The 21,077-nt window shown below is 35.6% G+C and overlaps 2 protein-coding genes across 2 annotated transcripts; both read right to left on the reverse strand.

Moving 5' to 3' along the window:
* Nucleotides 1–2,032: 2,032 nt before the first annotated feature.
* LOC122220689 (beta-defensin 110-like) lies at nucleotides 2,033–6,452 on the reverse strand. The gene is made up of 2 exons (XM_042940385.1): nucleotides 6,393–6,452; nucleotides 2,033–2,164 (listed from the first exon to the last, which is right to left on the reverse strand). The coding sequence occupies exons 1-2, from the start codon at nucleotides 6,450–6,452 to the stop codon at nucleotides 2,033–2,035; spliced, it is 192 nt and encodes a 63-aa protein (XP_042796319.1).
* A 6,862-nt stretch (nucleotides 6,453–13,314) lies between these two features.
* Nucleotides 13,315–18,194, reverse strand: LOC122219039 (beta-defensin 110). The gene is made up of 2 exons (XM_042937316.1): nucleotides 18,140–18,194; nucleotides 13,315–13,463 (listed from the first exon to the last, which is right to left on the reverse strand). The coding sequence occupies exons 1-2, from the start codon at nucleotides 18,192–18,194 to the stop codon at nucleotides 13,315–13,317; spliced, it is 204 nt and encodes a 67-aa protein (XP_042793250.1).
* Between the last annotated feature and the right edge of the window lie 2,883 nt (nucleotides 18,195–21,077).

Below are 21,077 nucleotides of genomic sequence, written 5' to 3' on the forward strand. Positions count from 1 at the left end.
ATAAATAAATGTTGCTGAGTGGTAGTTATGGTATTAATCTAATGGTCCTTTGATGTCTAGAGTATTATAATTCAAGATACAAAGTAATTATTTCTACAATTCAGCAGTATAAATATTCATATAAACATTTCTACATTACCTCATGGAATTCTGACCTTATGGACCAATGTTATCAAAAAAAAGAGAGAAAAAAAAACATTGCATGGTAGAAAATTTCTTAGTAGAAAAGAATTAAAATACTTTCCCTCTTAGGTTGCTTAGGAGGCTCAGTCAGTTGAGCATCCCACTCTTGATTGTCACACAAAGTCATGATCCCAGGGTCATGAGATCAAGTGCCATGTCAGGCTTCACGCTGAGTGGAGCCTGCTTAAGATTCTCTCTCTCTTCCTCTGCCACTCTCCCCCACTCATGTGCTCTCTCTCTCTCTAAAAAAAATAAGATAAAAAAACATTCCTTTTCATATCATATGTTGTTAAAATGAAAGGACAAAAAATTCTCACCTCTCAGGGCTTACTAAGTATGGGAAAAGTTCAATTCTTAGTGTTATCTTCAAAGAGCTAGTAGTCAGAAAGAATACTGTACTTTCACAAAAACAATAGTATTTTTCTAGACATAACAGTCCAGACATCCATTGTGTCTTGATTAAATGAAGTCATAATATGTATCACTATGTATGAATATATGTATACATTATAACTTAAATATGTCAGGTAGAGTAGCCTAAACAGTTGTAAGCACAAAGGTGTATGTTACAATAATAACCTCCTGTTACACTAAATGCCACCTTCTCACTAAATGCCCCACAGCAGCACAATTTCTGGAAATACAAAAGCCGCCCTCTGCTCAGTGAGGATCTCTAGGGCAAATAATATGATCTTCAGGGTGGCCAGGGGAGCCCTCATTTTTGCTACCACACAGTCGTTCCTTTCAATGTCTTTATCTTTCCTAGGCTCACCCTGATATTCCCCAAGTTATCCCATGTGTGTATCAGCTGCAAAGTCATGGGCTCTGCTTTTGAAAAGTGAAATTTTCTGATACCTAAACTTCTCTAACATCGCCCTTTTAGATAAAACTAATCCTGCTAGATTTCATGGTGGACCTTGGAGATAGGTGTTCTGAGCAGTTGGTCAAGTTCATTCATCAACTTACTGAGCTGCCCTGCAGCTCTACATTGCTTGTGGCATTCCAGTTCCTTCTCCAACAAAATTAAAGATTCCTTCAATCTGACATATTCTTTAGGAGCAGCCGACTGAGCTGGCCAAACATAGTCCTAAATTGTTGGAACAAGAATTGTTATTACTGAGCTTCCTTGTGGGATTTCATTTGATTAAATGATTGCATGGATAAGAGGGAAGCTGTTCTCAAAAACCTTAATATTTATCCCTCTTCAGTGTCATGAATAGTATTTCATTGGCCTACTGAGGGAACTGTTTTGTTTTGTTTTGTTTTGTTTTGTTTTGTTTTTTCCTGAGGGAACTACTACTAAAGTGTGTCATCTCAAATTGTCACCTCATAGGAATTGGTTAAATGCATATGAAAAATCAGTAAGTAAGCCAAGATTGGAAGGGTTCACATTTGAAAGAGAGAAAACATGCATTTGCTTTTAAGAAAGATTTAAAACTACATACGGAGATTTTTGGTGTGGAAGAAAGCATCTATGAAGATAACCATGATTTTCATAGTAAAACTGGCAATAAAGTCCTATACATATATTTAGAAATGAAACAGAGCAACTCAGATAAGTAGCATGAATATCTGGTTGGCAACATGTCCATAATGGGATTATAAGCACAATTAGAGTCTGATCCTCTGTTTAATTAATACATTCATCCATCTGAAATTCAAAGAAAGTGGGAAATAAATAGAATACAAACTAAATTATTTTTATTTATGTAAACAGTGGTACTGAAGATTTAAAAGGGAATGCTTCTATTAAACGTTGCAAACGTTTTCTTTCTACCCACTCTCGCGTCGGTAAGATGAATCTCTGTTCCAGACTTCGATGCTCAATAGTACTTCTGTTTTCCAGAGTTCACATGCAGCACTGATTTCTCCATTTAATGCAGTATCCGTAATCATACTCATGATCATTACAAAATGTTTTACATATTCCTTTCAATTTTTTGCATCTTTCAAATCTATACATTGGCTCAGTTACTTCTGGCTGCAATCAAGAAAGACATCTAAAGTCATCAACCTCATTTTTCACTTGGGAGTCTTGTTACCTAGGGAAGACAAAAAGTCTGTTTTGGTCATGAGATCATGCATGTGGGAGATGGAGAGTCTGGTATGCCAGGTAGTGTTATAGCACAATTTAGCAGTTGTTGCAGAAAGAGACTGAGCTACAAACATCTTACTGTCCTTATCTTTCAGCCCATATCAGTACTCACCTTCCTATCTTTTTTTCTTATTTTATGAACACCAGATTTGCTCTCCCATGCTTTCATTAAGATGAGGTTTGTAGTTCTTTAAAAACCTATCATTTTTATTTTCATGTTTTTTTTTTCAATTTTTTAAGCTTACTCTGACTGCCTCTTCACAGTATCATTTGTTCAATGCTTTCTTCTCCATTCCAGATCTTACTCTTAATTGAAATCTTCTTTCGTTATATTAGAGCAAATGAATATATCCCTTTCACCAGTCTATAGTAATAATGAATGAATAACATAACTAAGTACTTAATTACATGTATTTTTCTTAAACATGTGTCATGATATTTTTATTCTTGTGGCCAATATGTCAACCACATGTGACAGTTATGACTTCTTCTGATTCTTTGTTATCTCCTACCCAGTATATCCTGATAATTGTAATACAGTAGACATGGAGATACTTACTGATAATTTATTGAGGAAACAACACCATATTAGATGTGCACACAGAAACACAGTTTTGATATACATTTAGTATTTAGTAAAAAGAGAATCCTCATGTTAATCTTTTAGTTTGCTGTGTCATCTAAGACAATGCAAAAGAAAGATATCCTGAGATTCCAAACTCACAGCTTTGGGTTCACACATTAAACTATAGTAAATGGAAGCAAATATTTTAGTTACTTAGGATTTTATTTTTCTTAATGATTCTATTGTACTGCAACTAATGCCTTTAGAAAAAAGAGACTTGTGTGTCAGGCTTATTTCTGCCCACCCCCCCAATTTTATCATAGTATTTACTTATCTTGGATAAGTCTTTCCACCTATCTGCATGATGGAATATAATAAACATGGCTATTGCAAATATATTTTGAATATTAAATTTTCCATGTGTGTGTCAGGAAAAACAAAGCAAAATAATTTTATTAAAATTTAGAGAATAAACTGAATAGAATTTAGATTAACATTATATAATGTTAACTCATAGAACCTAATTGTCTGCATAAAACCAAAATGAAATTCAGAATGGTGTTTCATTTCTATGGGGCAGGTGTTTGAGTACCTAGTATTCTCTAAGCATTTGGTTGGGATTTAGTCAGAAAGCTCAAATGCAGCGAATGTAGAAGATACTTCAAATGGACTAACTTTATTGTTGTCAATAAAGTTAGTAGAAAAGGAAAGGAAGTTACGTGTAAAGTGCAAGAGAGTGTCAGGAAGGTTTTGACATGTGAATATATGTATTTCCTTTGGGAATGGGAAGCTAATTTATGATGACAGACCCCTGGTCACCGGTAAATTTTGGTGAAATCTAAAGTTCCTTCAGACCCATATTTGATATAACTAAAAGTAGAGAAGTACATATGCATGGTTGCATTTTACTTTTTTTTAAAACTTTTGCTGGGATAGGTACTTTTTAAGCTAATCAACATTCCTGAGACCCTAATATCTTGTCAACCCACAACATCCATGTTGACTTTTAAGATATGTTAAATTCAGAAAAGAGAAATATGGGTTTATAGTGATCACTAGTAACATGAAAATATACTACTGTTGTTTTTAATTTCTTATTATTTTAAAGGATATAAATGTTTTAAATCATGAAAACACCTATAGAAGTGCATGATCTGGAAATAAAAGGTTTGCGTTACAAAATTGCTTCCATCACTTCTTACTTATTTGCAAATAATATGTCATTTTAGAGTCACAGCTCTGTGATGTGAACATTATAAAAGAAAATAACACAACCTCATCGCGTTTTTGTGAAAATTGGTTATGTAATATGTTATAAACTGTACAGTGCCATACAAATATTATCCATGAGTGCATAGCTATGTGAGGTGACTTAAACTCATTGATAACCACATAAAAATAAAAATGAATGACTGTTCGGAGGAAGGATGCATAGCATCTCTTTTATCTATAAATATCTCTGCACATTTTAATATCACTGGAGAAATGAGTCTATGATGACTAATTTTCCTGATAAGAGACATATGTAAACACTAGTTGGAGGATGGATAAGGGCTATATAGTTTGGACAGGTTTCTGATCATCTGGGCAAGAGTGAAGTGCTACAAATATGGTGTACGTCTATTGTGGACCCCAGCCCCATAACAAATCCTGCATACACATGGATAGAGAAATCTCTGTTGGGAACCAGTGGTTAAAAGCTCAATGGCCTCCCCACAGTTTGTTAAATGTTATTTTTCCCATGCTCTGGGGCGGGGTGGGTGTTCTTCCTCCTGGGTGAAATATCTGGCATATATCTCCCCATCTCCTAGCAAATAACTTCTCTGCAGATGACTTCTCTATTTACTTCATGATGCATATAGCAAGGCTGAGTTGAAAGTAGGAAGGGGAGTCTCTTATGTTTTGGCTCCCTCCCTCTCTAACCATTTTTTTTCCTTCCCCTCCCCCATGGTCTTCTGTTAAGTTTCTCAGGATCCACATAGGAGTGAAAACATATGGAATCTGTCCTTCTCTGTATGACTTATTTCACCAATTTGACAATAAATTTCATATTAAAAAAAATGAGACACAGACCTCTGGACATTGGTGTTTGAGGATGTGATGCTGTAACTGTAAAAAAGAAAGAAAAAGAAAGAAAGAAAGAAAGAAAGAAAGAAAGAAAGAAAGAAAGAAAGAAAGAAGGGGAAACATTTAAAAAAAAGAGAGAGAGAGAGAAAAAGAAATAAGGAGGCACCTGGGTGGCTCAGGTCATGATCTCACAGCTCAAAGGCTGGTGAGTTCAAACCCCGCATTGGGCTCTTTGCTGACAGCCAGAGCCTGGAGCCTGTTTCAAATTCTGTGTTTCAAATTCCCTCTCTCTCTGCCCCTTCCCTGCTCATGCTCTGTCTCCCTCTCTCCTCAAAAATAAATAAACAAAATTAAAAAAAAAAAGTAGGAAGAGGTATTTTGGATGATGTCTACTCTTACTGGGTCCAAGTTAAAATCAAGGTAGGAGCAAGACCATAGTCAGAAGTTTCTAAAATATGTTTGAAACAGCATGCTCTTTCAGAATCAGATAGTACATTTCAATCCTATATGCTGTATTTATTAGCTGTGATAGATTGGGCAAAGGATTTTGTCCACTGGATCTTGATTTGCTCATAAAATTGAGGTGTTTTTAAATAGAATTTTAAAAAATATAAGGAGATAAAATATGTAAACTTCTCTTATAATGTTAAAAGATGAATAAACTTTCAAAAATCAGCTTATTCTCATACTTGTTTTTATTTTCCATTTGGATTTACATTTTAAAGTGACCCCAGATGAAACAGTGCTATTAACATACATGCCCCTGGTATAGTGTAAACACAGTCCTTTTTTTTTTAATTTTTAATTTTTTACTTTTTATTTATTTACTTTGAGAGAGAGAGAGAGGGAGTGAGGGGCAGAGTGAAAGCGAGAGAGAATCCCAATAAGACTCCATGCTACCAGCAGGGAGACCGATGAGGGGCTCCAGCTCATGAACTGTGAGATCATGACCTGAGCTGAAACCAAGAGTCAAGATGCTTAACCAACTGAGCCACCCAGGCTCCCAAAACCTCTAGTCTTCAATCTATGTTAGGTCAGGTCCACTGTGTGCCTTGTTCACTGATTTATTACAGTATGTAGTAAAATGCTTGAAACATACATACTCAATAAGTGTGTAAATAAGTGACAAAATGATTGAGTGAATAGTATGATATCAGATATAGATATTTAATTGGTGTTCTATACTGAAAGACTCTCTGGACTTTATCACAATCTCTCCATCCGTTATTTCCTATGTCAACTGAGCAAATGACCTAACCCTTGTACTAATTTCTTCAACTGTAAAATGTATGTAATGTCTACTTTGGAAGGTTGTGTGGCAAATGAGATAACAGATATAGACATATTCTGTAGCCCCACAATGAGTATAATAAGTTTTATTGTCATTGGTATGAGTTGCTTATAAGTTTGTGTCAGGTTTCAGAGGAAACCTTTATTAATTCACTGATTTTCTTTACTTTTGCTATTAAATGAAGAAAATACCTTCTCTCGCGATTCATACCACACACCTTTAAGTAGGCAGCTATTCGCACTCGGCCCCATGCTAGATGCAGATGCAAAAAATGAATATGATAATTAAGCTCCTTGCCCCCAAAAGTAAACCAGTGTTCGTTGGGAAATGATGACATAAAAATGGTACAATATCACTTGTAAAGACAATCCTAAGGAATTAATAGAAATCTTCTCCAAGCATAAAATTAAAAGCTGTAAACTGCAAAAGTATATTTTACTATTACTACCACCACAGCCATTAGGAAAACCTATGCTTTGTTAAGCGTTCGTTAAATTTTAGGCTCTTTACTAAATAAGTTGTGTACATTATCTGATTTAATGCTCTACTCACTTTGGGATAGGTATGATCATTCTCATTTCACCCATAAGAACAATTGAAGTAAAGAACTTTGCACAGAGTTTCACGGGGAGTAAAAGGGGTGGGAGAGGCTTCAAAGTTAGTTATGTTGGACTCCAAACAAGTGTATGTTCAATCATTTCACAGAAGATGTGACTTTTAGTTGCACCTTGAGAAGCCAATAGCATATTTTTGAGGCATTAGGGGAAGCACTTAGAATATATGTATTCTAAACGTGGATGTTGTGAGATATATGTAGAATGGTGTGACTTTTAGCATGACTGGAGTGATATGGACACAGACTTCAGAAAACGCAAGGAAGGAAAAACTGGGCACAGGTGGCAAAAGACCTCCACAGCTGATGAGTTGAATATTCTGATGAGCAGAATTCTCATGAATTCCATATTCTCTATGGAAACGTTAAGCACCATCTTCCCTTTAAGGAAGGGATTGGAGAAAATTTTGTAGCAGAGAGGCTGGGTGAACATTGTTAGAATATTCTAAATAAGAAATAATGAGAAAGATAATTAAGTTCATGGGGTTTCAAATAAAGGGGGAGATATTTGTGAATTTGAAGCAGCCCAACGAAGTAACTTTTGGATTTGGGGCAAGAATACCAGGAAGTAGAGCAGTAACAAGTGTGTTAGCCCTTAATCCTGTGCAGTTGATGATAACAATCAATGAAGCAGAAAATAAAAAGAGGAGCACAGACTTTAGCCTTTGTGAGTAAGATGAGCTCTGTTTTGGACATATTGGGATTAAAAAAAAAAATTGGAGGCCAGTCAGATAAGTTCCATAACTATAAATAAAAAAACCTTTTGATTCGGGAAGGAGATTCGAGAAAAATATTTGTTGATAGCAGAAGTCATTGCACTGAAGAAGATAATCTCAGGGAAACAAATAAGAAGAAAAGGGATTCAGGGACACAGCAGTAGAGGCCCCTGAATTTAAGAGACCATCAAGAAGCACCTGGGTGGCTCAGTTGATTCAGCGTCCAACTCTTCATTTCGGCTCGGGTCATGATCTCACAGTTCGTGAATTCAAGCCCTGAGTCAGGCTCTGGTGCCTGCCTGGGATTCTCTCTCTTTCTTTCTCCTGCTCTCTCTCTCTCTCTCTCTCTCTCTCTCTCTCTCTCAAAATAAATAACTAAACTTTTTTAAAAAAGGGATTTATATAAAAAAATGAGACCACCAAATAATTGTCAAACATTGTCAGAACAGTGAACAACTCTAGCAGTAGGCAGAAGTCCACAAGACAAAGAATTAAAATACGACTTTGGGTTTGCTTTTAGGAAAACATCGATAACATTAGCAAGAAGATTTTCAGTTAATTGACATGGGTGAATGTATTGGGGAAAAAAGTATATAAAAGGTGATAAAAGGAGATTATGAGTTGAGGCTGGTTTTCAAAAAGTTTGGTGAAGATAGGAATAAAGCAGATTAGAAAGTAGCTGACTGGGTAGCCCAGTCAGTTGAGTGACTCTTGATTTCAGCTCCATGGTTTGTGAGATCAAGCCCACATGAGGCTTGGCACTGATAGCAAGGATCTTGCTTGAGATTCTCTCTCTCTCTCTCTCTCTCTCTCTCTCTCTCTGCCTCTTCCCCACTCCCACTCTCTCTCTCTCTCAAAATAAATAAGTAGACATTTTTTTTAAAAAGCAAATAAAAGAAAGTAGCTTAAAGGCAAAAATCTCTCATAAAATGTGACTTTAACTGCCCAGAACCCTACCATTACTCATTGTTTTTATTGTTAGCACCCTGAAGTGAGCTACCATAGTGTATTACTTATATATGTTAATATCTCCTAACTCATGAAAGTGTTTCAGAGAGGTTTTTTTTTAAATAAAATTTAAATCACGTTTTTCCTCAGGTGAAAGCCCACTGGATTTCTCTCATAATTTAGAAGACAGTATCCTTTCTAGTTCCTAAAAAACTCTGGGTAATCCTCCAACACACTTCCTCCCTGACGAGCTCATCCAGGACTCTCCTCCCAACCCACTTTTCTCCAGCCACCTTCATTAGCATTCCCCACAAACTCGTGGGTGCCACATGATGCTTCTTGGCCTCTGTCATTTTTTTTTTTTTACTTAAATGTCACCTTCTCAATAAGAGCCTCCTGAAAAATCCTATCTCAAATTTCATTTTTTGGGGTCCCTGAACTCTGATTTATCATCTTCTAGCATAAAATGCTTATTTATTATGTTTACTGCTTGTATTTGTCTCCACTTCTGGAATATGAGCTCCACAAAGATAGGAAATAGTGCCTGTTTTGTTTGTTGATGTGTCCTAATCATATTACATTATGGCTATACATAGTAGGTTCTCAAAGAATATTCATTGAATTGGTAAATAAATGAGAGAGGGGGGCATGGAATGCAGTGTCTAATGTATTGTCAGTGTTATGAACTGACATTGCTTTTGTTGGGGGCACATCCCATGTCTTACTCATTTTGAACTCTATCAAGTTTGAATAATTACTTAAAACTCAGTTTGTTATTGGTAACTATTAGTTTCTTAAAACAGGAGCTGTAGGGGTGCCTTGGTGGCCTAGTCAGTTAAGCATTTGGCTCTTGATTTCCACTCAAATCATGATCTTACAGTTCCTGGGATTAAGCCCCATGTCAGGCTCTGTGCTGATAACACAAAGCCTGCTTGGGATCCTCTCTCTCCCTCACTCTTTGCCCTTTCTCCACCCATTCTCTCTCTCTCTCTCTCTCTCTCTCTCTCTCTCTCTCTCAAAATAAATGAATAAACTTTTTTTTTTTAAAAAAGGCAAGAGCTGTAACTTTATCTTCAAATCCAAAACCCATAATATCATACCTGGGAAGAAGCAAGCCATTATTAGTCAAGTGTCTGAATAAATAAATTACTATTTGGAATTGCGTTTCATTCTTGCCCAAGGATATGAAGGTGAAATAAATCCTGAAATGGGGTGGGTATGAATGCATGGTATCTTCCTCTCTAGCCCCGTGCTGGGATTTCAGAATGATAGACCTCATTTCAACAGAATGCTTTTAACTGATTCAGGTGTGTATTGAGCTATGACTACAACAAAAATACCCAACACCTGATGGTGCCTCCTTCATCAGGGCCACTGCTAATCCAGACTCAAAGAAAACTAAAAGTGAAGGGAAATACACTCTGGACCAAAGGACAGAAAAATGTAAAACTTCCAGCTCTAGATGTAACCACAGTTGATCCACAAACAACTCAATACTTAGAAACATTGACCTTCTGTCGCCCGCATAAGTTGGAAATCCACATATAACTTCTGACTCCCCCAAAATTTAACTATGTATAGCCTACGGTTGACTAGAAGCCTTATGGAGAATATAAATAGTCAATTAATATATATTATGTAGGTTATATGTTTTATACGGTGCATTCTTACAATAAAGTAAGCTAGAGAACATGCTATTGAAAAAATTATGAAAAAGAGAAAATACTTTTGTAATACTATATTGTATTTATGTAAAAAAATCCACATAGAAGTGGATCCATGTACTCCAAACCCCTGTTGTTCAAAGGTCAACTGCAGTTTAATTTAGGATTATCTATCTGTATTGTCAATTAACCCAATGAAAATTAAAATGCATGAGCAAGAAAGATTCCAGAAATCTTCCCATGTGTAAATATTTACCTTTTATTCTTTATTTTTTGTTGTTGTTGTTAACAAACTCTGAGGTCGGTATGAATAATTAGTGACATATCTTTCTTTTTAAGGGAGTTGGATGCAGAACTTTGTCAAAAGGGCTTCTACAATGTTTAGTCAATATCATGCACAACAAACAGTTAAAAGATTTCTGTAGGTAAAAATATTAATTTCCTAATTGATGCCCATAGGTTTACATTTCTCCTTCAAGTTTGTCACATTCGTTCCTTGGGCTGAAAAGAGGCTGCTGGCTTGAGTGTACACTGGACCGCAGGAAAGACCAGCTCAGAAATATAGATGGTTTTGTTTTTCTTTGTCAAGCACTGAAGGATAGAGGGTCTACCAGTATAGACTAGTTCATATGGGGAGATGTCTTGGGTGTCTTCCAGGAAACCTCTTATTTCCTGCCACTTCTTGATGGCCAATAAAAACTCAATTCTTATTTGTTCCATATTAATAGTATACTAAGCTTCTCGATTCTACATTACAGATCTTAATATAATGATTGTGTCTGGTTAGGTAAGATGTAACTTGAGCTTTCATTTTAAGAATTTAATTTTACTAATCTTCTCAACATATATTCATTATTCAAAAGTTGGGCTATGTTTTTTCCCGGCCACTAATATATCATCTCTAGTGCATATGTAATAACATGAAAATTTCAAATAGTTTTCATAAGACACAGAAAATGTGCTACCTGGAAACAGTAATGATTTTGGTTGTTGTTTCCACTTTTAATTTTGAAATTTCTGTGAGAATGAGTATGTAATGATAAGATGGTTGTTCTAATCTGGGGTGATTTTGCCTCCAGAAGGGATATTGACAATGTAGGTAGACATTTTTGTCACAATTAGGGGAAGGGGAGCTATTGGTATCTGGTGGGTAAAGGCTAGGGATACTAAGAAACATCCTATTGCTAAAGATACAATGAAGAGGAGATCTGGACAACAAAGAATTGTCTGGATCAAAATAACAATAGTTCTCAGGTTGAAAAACCCTGTTCAAATAAATACTGTAAAAATACCTTTGAAGATATTTATACTACAAAGGAACACACTTGAGAAGTCAAAGTGTATTTCAAGTTATTAAAATATGTGAAAGATAATGCATGTGAGACTCCAACATATGCTTAGTAATTGCTTCATAATAGGAAGTCATATTTTTATTAAAATAAAACATGAAAAAGTAAACAGTCCCTTATGATGGAAGTAAATCCAAAAACTTTATCTAAATAGAGAAAAATTATTTCTCTGTTCATGTTACCATAATAGATAATGCATCTCAAATCTGCATTTAGAAGATGTAATGCGATGCCATAATAAAAACATCAATAGGGGCTCCTGGGTGGCTTGGTTGGTTAAGCATTCACTCTTGATTTCTGCTCAGGTCAAGATCTCCCAGTTCATGAGACTGAGCCTCGCATTGGCCTCAGTGCTGGCAGTGTGGAGCCTGCTTGGGATTCTCCCTCTCCTTCCCTTCTGCCCCTCTCCACTTGTGCTCTCTCTCTCTCTCTAAAAATACATAAATAAGCATTAATAAAAAAATCAGTAGAGGTGACAGATGGCAACTATACTTGTCGCAAGCATTTTGTAATATATAGAATTATCGAATCACTATATTGTACACCTGAAACTAATATAATACTGTATGTCAACTATACTTCAACAAGAAAGAAAGAAAGAAAGAAAGAAAGAAAGAAAGAAAGAAAGAAAGAAAAAAAGAAAGAAAGAAAGAAGAAAGAAGGGAGGGAGGAAGGAAGGAAGGAAGGAAGGAAAATATCCAGATAGAATGAGCCTGTAATTCTTTAACTTCTCATCTCCTTCTGCGTCCAAGTCTGGCTTACATATATCCACTCAATAAATTTCATTTTACTTAGTTAAATTGCAAAAATATATTCAGCTTTATTTTTGGTGAAGGGAAGCTTCTGTTTTATTACTGTGTTATGCTATCGATGGTGTTTTTAAAAATAGTTCTGAATTAATACCAATAACTAAGTTGCAGCCCTAAACTCATAAAAGAAGTGGAATGTGCATTTTCTAATAGCAACCGTCTGATATAGACGTATTGGTGCGAGTGTTGTGGGAGAGATAATGTGGCCCTTGAGAGGAAGTAGCAAGAGGAACTCCGACAGAGTAAAGCTCACGACTGCAGATCACTCTTCTCCTTTCTTTTGCTTTGTGTCTCCTCAGACACAATTATCTGAGGACTGTGGAGCCCAAATGAGTAGTTAGCCATAGTTTCTGCCTTTCTTTGTCAAAATACTTAATTACATATAGGCTCTTCTCCTTCAAGGAATTCTTCCCTTCCATTTTTACTCCCTCTTTTATTTCCTGATACACATTTTTCTCCACTAAATATGTAAGAAGGACAGAAATTGGAGCTGATTATGATTTCCTCTGCTTTTCTGTTCTTATACTGATCCTTCTCTTACTTCAGCTCTTTCTCTCATGAGCAGGATCTGCATTCTCAATTCCTAGTCTCACAAGCCCTGTGGATTTGTATCCGTTCATGGGATAATCTATAGAGCAGTGTTTAATGATGAAAATGCAGCACATTTCCATTGGAGGCTTCCATTTCAGGAATATGTTTCTCCCATTTCTCTGACCTAGGGTTTCTCACAACATTACTTATGTCAACCCACACAAAGCACTTAGAATTTTTGATAGTTCTTGGGGGATTCCCATAAAATAAATTCTGCTTACTTCTGGTACCAAGAGATCAAGAGAAAATGCGGTGTAAATGCACCAGGTACATGTGTGACATAGAACCACTTGGGAGTGGCTCAATGTTAAATTTTATTTAATTCTTTGAGATACACAAGCCTTGAAGTATACTCTGGGAAGACTTAGTAACACTGGTCCTCTCTTCTTGGAGCGTGTATCTCTTTCTTGGCTTCTGTCAGCTTTACTTCTGCAAGCAGCAATGGGTTGCAGGTCGCATGCAGTAAGCAATCCTAATTTCATTTTCCTGGCACTCAAGTTTACATCGGCCATTACCCTTTCTGCACTCTCTCCTCAAATCCAAGCTACCATACTGGGGATATTTCTTTCTGGCTGTAAGAAGGAAAGAATGACTGAAATTAGTAATTTAGCTATGACACACCCATATTTTAAAAGGAGAAGGTCCAAGAAGTAGAAGATTATTGTGTAGGTCAAAAGAAAATGTCCCCCTTCTAATTTATGACAGGGAAAATCTTACTGAAGAAAATTTAAGCTCATGTACTGTCCCTTGATGCAAGTAAATCCTGAAAATTAGAAAGTGCCTTGGACCTAAGTTAGGTGTGCCAGCTTGCTTCCTTACAAGTGACTGGACAGTAAGTAACTCAAGGATAGTTCCCCAAATCAACAGCCCAAGAAGTGCTCATTATTTATCTTCTCTCAGGTTTGGGCTCTACAGTTATCCAATTGCCTTTGAATTCCCCCCTTTTCTGCTTTCAAAAATATTATTTCGACACAACGTTCTGTTTTTTGAGTTCTGCAAGCGACTTCTATTGTAGATTTATTTTACTTTTCTAAAATCTTGAGAGACAGGTAATCGTAAGCAATTCGTCTGAATTCTTACAATTCCCCCGGGTCTCTTGGGATTTACATCCCCAAAGAAATTATTTAACTTAGACACGTGTCTGATGACAGCACTGATTTAACAAATGGGAATGACTAGAGGTAAGGCCATTGTTAGCCATGACATGATTTTTAATATTACCAGTGCTCTGAACTACATGTTTTATCGTATCATTTAGAAATTGATTTTCACTTAAAGTTTATATTTAAAATAGTTGGGGTACTTGGGGAATTGGGAGATATTGGTCTGATAGGTTGTAAGATTCTTTCCAAGCCAAATATATTTTAAGTTTATATTTCACTATATGTGCTGGCCCATTTGTTTTCATAAACCGTATGTTTTGGTGCATTTTTCGTAGACACGTCATTTTACTCATGTGGTGAGATTAAAGGGAACTGGTGTGGGAGAATTCTGAATATTGCAGATGGCTGACTGAAGGCCAGATTCAAATATTTTTGTAAACTCGTGGTATGAAAACAAACTTTGCCACTAGTTGCAAACATAATTAGGTCTAGTGTTCCAATCAGTCCCCTTAAAGGCCAGGCCTTTCTACCTAGACATGCTGTCTGCATTTCCAACAGTTGTTGGTAAGTAGTGATACTTCTCAGTGAATATATGGACTCAGAGCTACATATTCTATATTGTTGGTATACAGAGCTGATATAAAACCTAGCTATTCTATTAAAATTAGCTCTCTTCTCACTATAACTGATGCAATGCAGAATATGACACACTTTACAGCAGAATAGTTACATTGCACAGATTGAATGCTAACTTCTAAATGTCATTATTTATTCTATAGTTTCTGAGAAGTTACTATTATCAAACCCATGTATGATTTGCCAGTGACAGAAACCTGAATTGTATTCGACAAGAGGACTGTCACACTTGATGGTGTTGATCAATATTCCACCTTAAACTGACCTCACCCCTTCTCTTATTCATTCTTTGTCTTATTTCACCTTTCTGAAAATATTGTCTCCTTTCTTGTCATTTTCAGCTCAAAATATAAGTATTTCCCAGGCCTGTGTGTTTGGGTCACTGACATTCACCTTTGCAAGCCTCCAGTCACTCATTCAACTATTAGGTACACCCCTTGTTAAACGCTAAGCCAATCCCTAGTGCAGGCTTTCTCCCCCTAAACACTATTGACCTTTTGAGTTGGACAATTCTTTGCTGTGGGATGCTATACTGTTCACTGAAGAATGTTTAGCAGCATCCTTGGCCTCTGCCCACTAGATGCCAATAATACCTGTTGTGACAACCGAAAACATCTCCAGACATTGCCTAATGTCTCCTTGGGGGCAAAGTTGCCTCTAATTGAAAACGCTGTTTTCAGTGATTAAAATTACTGTCTTGTGATGCTGTGATAAGCCAAACATAACTGTCTCCACCCTCAGATACATTGTTTGCATACTGTCTTCTCTCTGATATGTCTGTGGATCACTTTCAGGAAAGTAAGCTCTTTTTTCAGGACTCTCACAAAGCATTTTGTATGTATCATTCATACTGCATCTATTAACATGTTAACATGCTAGGGAGTTTCATTAAATAGTATATAAAGTTTTATTTAATATATAAGCTAGAAATGGACAAGGCATTTCCTAAATATTTTTCAACCCATATTTCTTGTTATTTTCACTCACCTGCTGTTTTATCCTTTAGGCTACCATTAACTTCCTTGGAAATGCGGGGAGGGGAAGCATGACAATTCTTGCCGCACAAAGCTATACTATCCCATTCAAAGTATATGTCAGATTTAAAGAAAAGGGATTATTGGCAATAACATATTTTTTTTTCAGTTTGTCAGGTAAAGTCAAACAATACCTGGGAGTGAAACAATACTTTATTTCTAGACATTTGGTGCATTTATAACCTCTGTAAATGAAGAGGAAAGCTAAATGACTTCAACAGACATTTCCCTGCATAGACAATAGCTTTTATCTGGACATCTCTTCATCTATAACAGTCAGAGTGAGAAAAGAATGAAAATTTTCTGTCTCAATTTTGAGTAAGGATTTTTACACTTTGCAGGTGAGATATAAGAACAACTGAAGAACTCTAAAAGAGTCACACATATGACAATTCAGTTCGTGTAGTTTAATTCAACCCCCACATGTTGGTGAGCTATAAGTTGAAAGACAGCATTGTTATTGTTTTATTATTTTCTACATGTCTAGATTTTCTATCATACTTCCTTAAATTTGTACGGAAAAATATGTATCCTGACATATTTCTTTTACTTTGAATTTTTTTGTTGTTGTTGCTGGTAAGGGTAGTTTTCTAAAAGTTTGGTACATGTGTGATTAACAAGGTCAATGACTTTACTTTGAAAATATAAGAAAAATATGCAAAAAGTTAATAACAGAGATGCACTGATGGTGTAATCTATGCTACTGTTTCCCCACTGTATCCCCAACTGGTGTTTTTTTTTTCTTTTTTTTTTCTTTGAGAAAGAGAGAGAGAGGGAGAGAGAGAGAATGAGAATGTGCACGTGCACGTGTGCGTACACACAAGTAGGGGAGGGGCAGGGGGAGAGGAAGAGACAATCTTAAGCAGGCTCCATGCCCAGCACAGAGCTGGATGTGGGGCTTGAGCTCAAGACCATGAGATCATGACCTGAGCCAAAATAAGGAGATGAAGACAACTAACTGAGCCACCCAGGCGCCCCTCCCCAACTGGTTTTGAATCTTTAAGTCTACAGGACACATGACTTTTCAGTTTGTTGATAAATGCACAAATGACTTCAATTATTGGTAGGAGCACCTGATACAGCTGTTAGGAAGAAAAAATAAGTTCCTAAGACATAAAAATGCTTGACATCGCAGTCTAATCATGCTAGCTATTTTGAAATTAAAAGAAGAAAAAGATTTATCACATGTTAAAAGCTATATGAATCTGCATAGAATTTCTTTTTCATCCTTTCTAGTGCTGGCAAAGAAGATCCAGAGATCATTTTCTAATAAGTTTTGAATGGAAAGAAAGGAAGTTATTCTCTTAGTTAAATGAACAATTAACTGTATTTCTTTGTTACTTCATTGATGGTTGGCCCCTATTTAGAATTTTATCTACTTGCAACCTCTAAATGATAATGTATCAGTTTATTAAGTATATACATTTTTAGATTGTCATGATAGACTTTACAGTATTCACAATGAAAGAATAAGTTAATTTATTCTCTTAGGCCTCTGTTATGATTTCTGTTGGGCCTTAAGAAATCAGCCAGGTACCAAGAAAGGGATATTTTTCCTAAGAGTGAGTGACTTTGAGCCTAATTTTAATGCCAGTTAGGTAGACTTGAGCTACGTCTTAAGGTCTTTAAATAGAAAGTTTGAGACTCAATGATCTCTTCTTTCCCAAAATGTATTATTCTATTTCTGTAAAATTCATACTTACACATTAACTCAGGAGGAGAGAATCTTGTTACATACCTGATGTGAGGAAGTAGCCTTTGAGAGTGGAAAAAAAATCTCATGAAAAATATAGCTCGTGTATTTGTATTACATTCAACATTCATGTGATCTGTAGCACTCAAAGACAGAAGGCAGCGACCAGAAATATATAAAGAAAAGCTAACAACAGACATGATTTGCCTGTATGACAAGAACAGAATAGTAAGAAAGGCTTCTGATAATCGGAAGTAGTATACTGGCATAGACTAAAAAGAAGGAAAAGGTAAATCGATCTTTGTCTAGCACTGAATCATCTATCCCATACCAGTTGATTATGCTAATGAACAATTTTTCCAGTAAGAATTGTTTCAGTAACAAATTGTTTCAGAATGAAGCTGATAAGACTAAGGTATTGATTTAATCTTTTAAAACTTTTTATTTTGAAATCAATTTAGATTTACAGAAGAGTTGCAAGGATAATAGAGGTGAAATTCCCATTATGGTAAACATCTCACTCAACCATGCTACATTATCAAAGCTAAGAAATGAGCATTGGTATAATACTATCAACTAAACTGCAAATTTTATTCACATATTACTAATTTCCCCACGATTGTCTTTTTTTTTTCCTATTCTCAGGTTCAGTCTAGAGTACCACATTGCATTTAGGATAAAAATTTTTAAACCCTATGTTGTTACCATATTTTTAATAAGCAACAACTTATGATTCTGCAAATTAATTAGCATAAATAAGCCCATAAATATTTACATGTTACCTGGTAAAATTGTGACCCAAAAGAGCAGAATAAAGAAAAAGAGATGAATCTTCATGGTGGAGTTTCTTAGGAAAAAAAAAATATGTCAACAGATCTTTTTCAAGTCAAGTGTTTCCAAATAACAAAACAGAGAATGCTTTTATTTATAGATTCTCCAGGGAAGTGGTTTTAACTACTGAGGCTTATCAATAGCAAGAACATTTGTATGCTTGGTTGAATTGTGCCATGTTCAAAGAACATGGTCACAAGAATTATTACTAAATTTTTCTCATAAAAGAAAAACCTGCTTGTGTTACCTTAAACAGACTCTCATGAAAACATAACTTTAAGAGACTTGTAAAGGAAATGTGTTTGGATTGCTAAAAACATCAGAGTGGAAATGTTATAGTAATACATTCCTCTATTATATGTTATATATGATGATAATATTCTAATATTTTTAGTATTAAATTACTGAATGTCAAAACTATAGGATTTTATAGCTATAAGCTTCCGTTGAAATCACTTTTGTTTGCAGATGAGAACCAGGGAGATTAAATGATTTATTTTTATTCATATAATGTGTAATTATTTTTTTATTTTGAGTTTTTATTTAAATTCTAGTTAGTTAACATATATGGTAAAATTGGTTTCAGATGTAGAATTTAGTGATTCATCACTTATATATATAATGTGTAATTTTTTAAATGTGACATGATCAAGAAATTCTGGATTCACTAAGTATGGGAAATACTCTATATAACGGGTTTTAAAGTATGATTTATGAATGTTTTATAATAAATCATTTGATTTTACAATTCTAATGTCTAAAGTCTTTAATTCTGTGATGGAACTAGAAGTATATTCTGATCCAATCTGCATATTGCCCTCATCTATTATTTCATATACAGGAGGAAAAGCTGGAAGTTTTACACAATACCCAGAATCTGATGCTGTAAACACAGAACACTAATTGATCCTCTCCTACCAGAGTCAAGGGATTTTCTAGGACAATGGTTCTTAAACATTAGCTACATCACAATCCCCTAGAGGGCTTGTTAAAAACAAATTGCTAGGCCCCACCTCCAGCATTTCTGATTTAGTAGGTCTAGAATGGAGCCTAACAATTGCATTTCTAACAAGATCACGGAACGCTAAGACTGCTGGAAGGGGCCACGTGTTACTCAGGGAAACCAGATTCATTCATTCTATTAAACATCAGAAAAATGAATCCCAGGGTCATAGGATCTATGTCACAGATGAGTAAAGAATGTGGGGACTGCTTAGGGATAATCAAATCCTCTTGTGTTACAGGTGACAAAGGTGAAATCAAAAGAGATTAACTTACTTGCCTGACATTCGTTATCCTTTACCCAAAAATATTTGAAATGATAAAGTACAAATCAAATGTAAGGAACTTGACTTAGCTATGCTTTCTTTTTGGAAAAGGAAAAAAAAAAAAAAAAAAAGAAAGAAAAACCCTGAAAATTCAGCCTCAGCTGATAGCAGAAAGACCACTTCAATGTATCACCATGCAACATTTAGTCAACAAATGGTTATGGAGTACTACCATTTGCCAAGATGGAATTTGCTATAAACTGATGGCATCTAAGAAGAAAAACCAGAGTTTAAATATTAATGTGGAGGATGACATCAACCGAAGTGGTGGGATGAGAACCTCTGAGAACCTGCCCCTCAGGAAAAGCAATGAAAAAGCTCCCGAAAACTGTCAGAGTTAACTTTTTCAGAACTGTGAAAATTAACAAAAGGCTAGGAACAACTCAGAGTGCTAATTCAAGAAAAATGGATTGATATGTTTATTTATTCTTTTTAAATTAAAATTTTAATCACCTTCTTAAAATGTTTTAAGTTTATGTTGAAATATTGGTTATAATTTTCATGTGTTGTGACAATACTTTTCTTATTGTGTATTAGGATAATAAACTCATGTTTATGTATTTTTCTTGGTTGGATTTGGATCATATGTGATTATGTGATTATACATTTTGATCCAAAAGTAGGTAGTTTGGCTTAGTTTTTTCAGTTCCACAAAGCCTTTGCACTGAAATGCTAAGTATTGCCATAGCCACTCTGAGTAAGATACATTAATATATGTGATTAATTTGCATTTACTGTTATGAGGACACAATGAAGTGTGGCTTGTCAGAAATTATTGCTGTTTATACATGCTTCTCATTTGTATGTATGTGATAATATGTATTATAAATATTTCTTAAATATTTTACAATACAGCATATGACAAGAGGATAAAACTTTTAAAGTATTTACCTAAACTAGTGGAGAGCTAGTCCATGTGTGCAAGAAATATGTGCCTCTACAGAATTAAATGTGCTAAGATTTTAGTAGACGAAATACCAGTACGAGGAAAAGAAGGGAGTCAGGAAAGGTTAGATCATTAGACTGGGATGCAAGGCTGATCCTGAGTGACGTAGATAAAAAAAAAAAAAAAATTGGTTGGATGCATCCTTAGGCTCCAGTGCAAACTACAAAAGGAGTGGCAAAACCATAGAGGACTACGCCCACAGAATCAGCAATCTGAGGAATCTTGTGTCTCTTAGGAAAGTGCCTACTCTAGTAACCTTGCTACAACCAATCATTGGCTGGGAGCAGCCTCTGAAGAGTATTTCCTCAGCACAAATGCAGAGGTTTATCTCAAAGCCTAGCAGCTGGGGCCCTTGATAAATCACAGTCACATTTCATGGCTATTTATGTCATGTAAACTTATTTCTCTACCTAGGTTTGAGGAGCACCTCCTCCATGATCCCTTTGGATCCTTCCTCTTAAAGGCAAACGTAGAAGATATTTATGGATTTATACTATTATTGATCTCTGGGTCTCAACTGGTGCTTATTCATTCCCTCCTCTACTGTCTGTTCTGATACCCTTCACACTTAGCTATCACATAAGCAGGTTTTGTGGCTTTTCTGGAGATGTGATC

This window comes from Panthera leo, chromosome B2 (assembly GCF_018350215.1).
Source record: "Panthera leo isolate Ple1 chromosome B2, P.leo_Ple1_pat1.1, whole genome shotgun sequence".
Classification (NCBI taxonomy): domain Eukaryota; kingdom Metazoa; phylum Chordata; class Mammalia; order Carnivora; family Felidae; genus Panthera; species Panthera leo.

Bases quoted from the DNA above. Each gene is read 5' to 3' on its own strand.
- LOC122220689 (XM_042940385.1), bottom strand. From the start codon at position 6,452: ATGGGGCCGAGTGCGAATAGCTGCCTACTTAAAGGTGTGTGGTATGAA. The intron at 2,165-6,392 runs GTATTTTCTTCA...TCTTGATTGCAG, and splicing joins GGTATGAATCGCGAGAGAAG to CCAGAAGTAACTGAGCCAAT.
- LOC122219039 (XM_042937316.1), bottom strand. From the start codon at position 18,194: ATGAAGATTCATCTCTTTTTCTTTATTCTGCTCTTTTGGGTCACAATT. The intron at 13,464-18,139 runs GTAACATGTAAA...TCCTTCTTACAG, and splicing joins TTGGGTCACAATTTTACCAG to CCAGAAAGAAATATCCCCAG.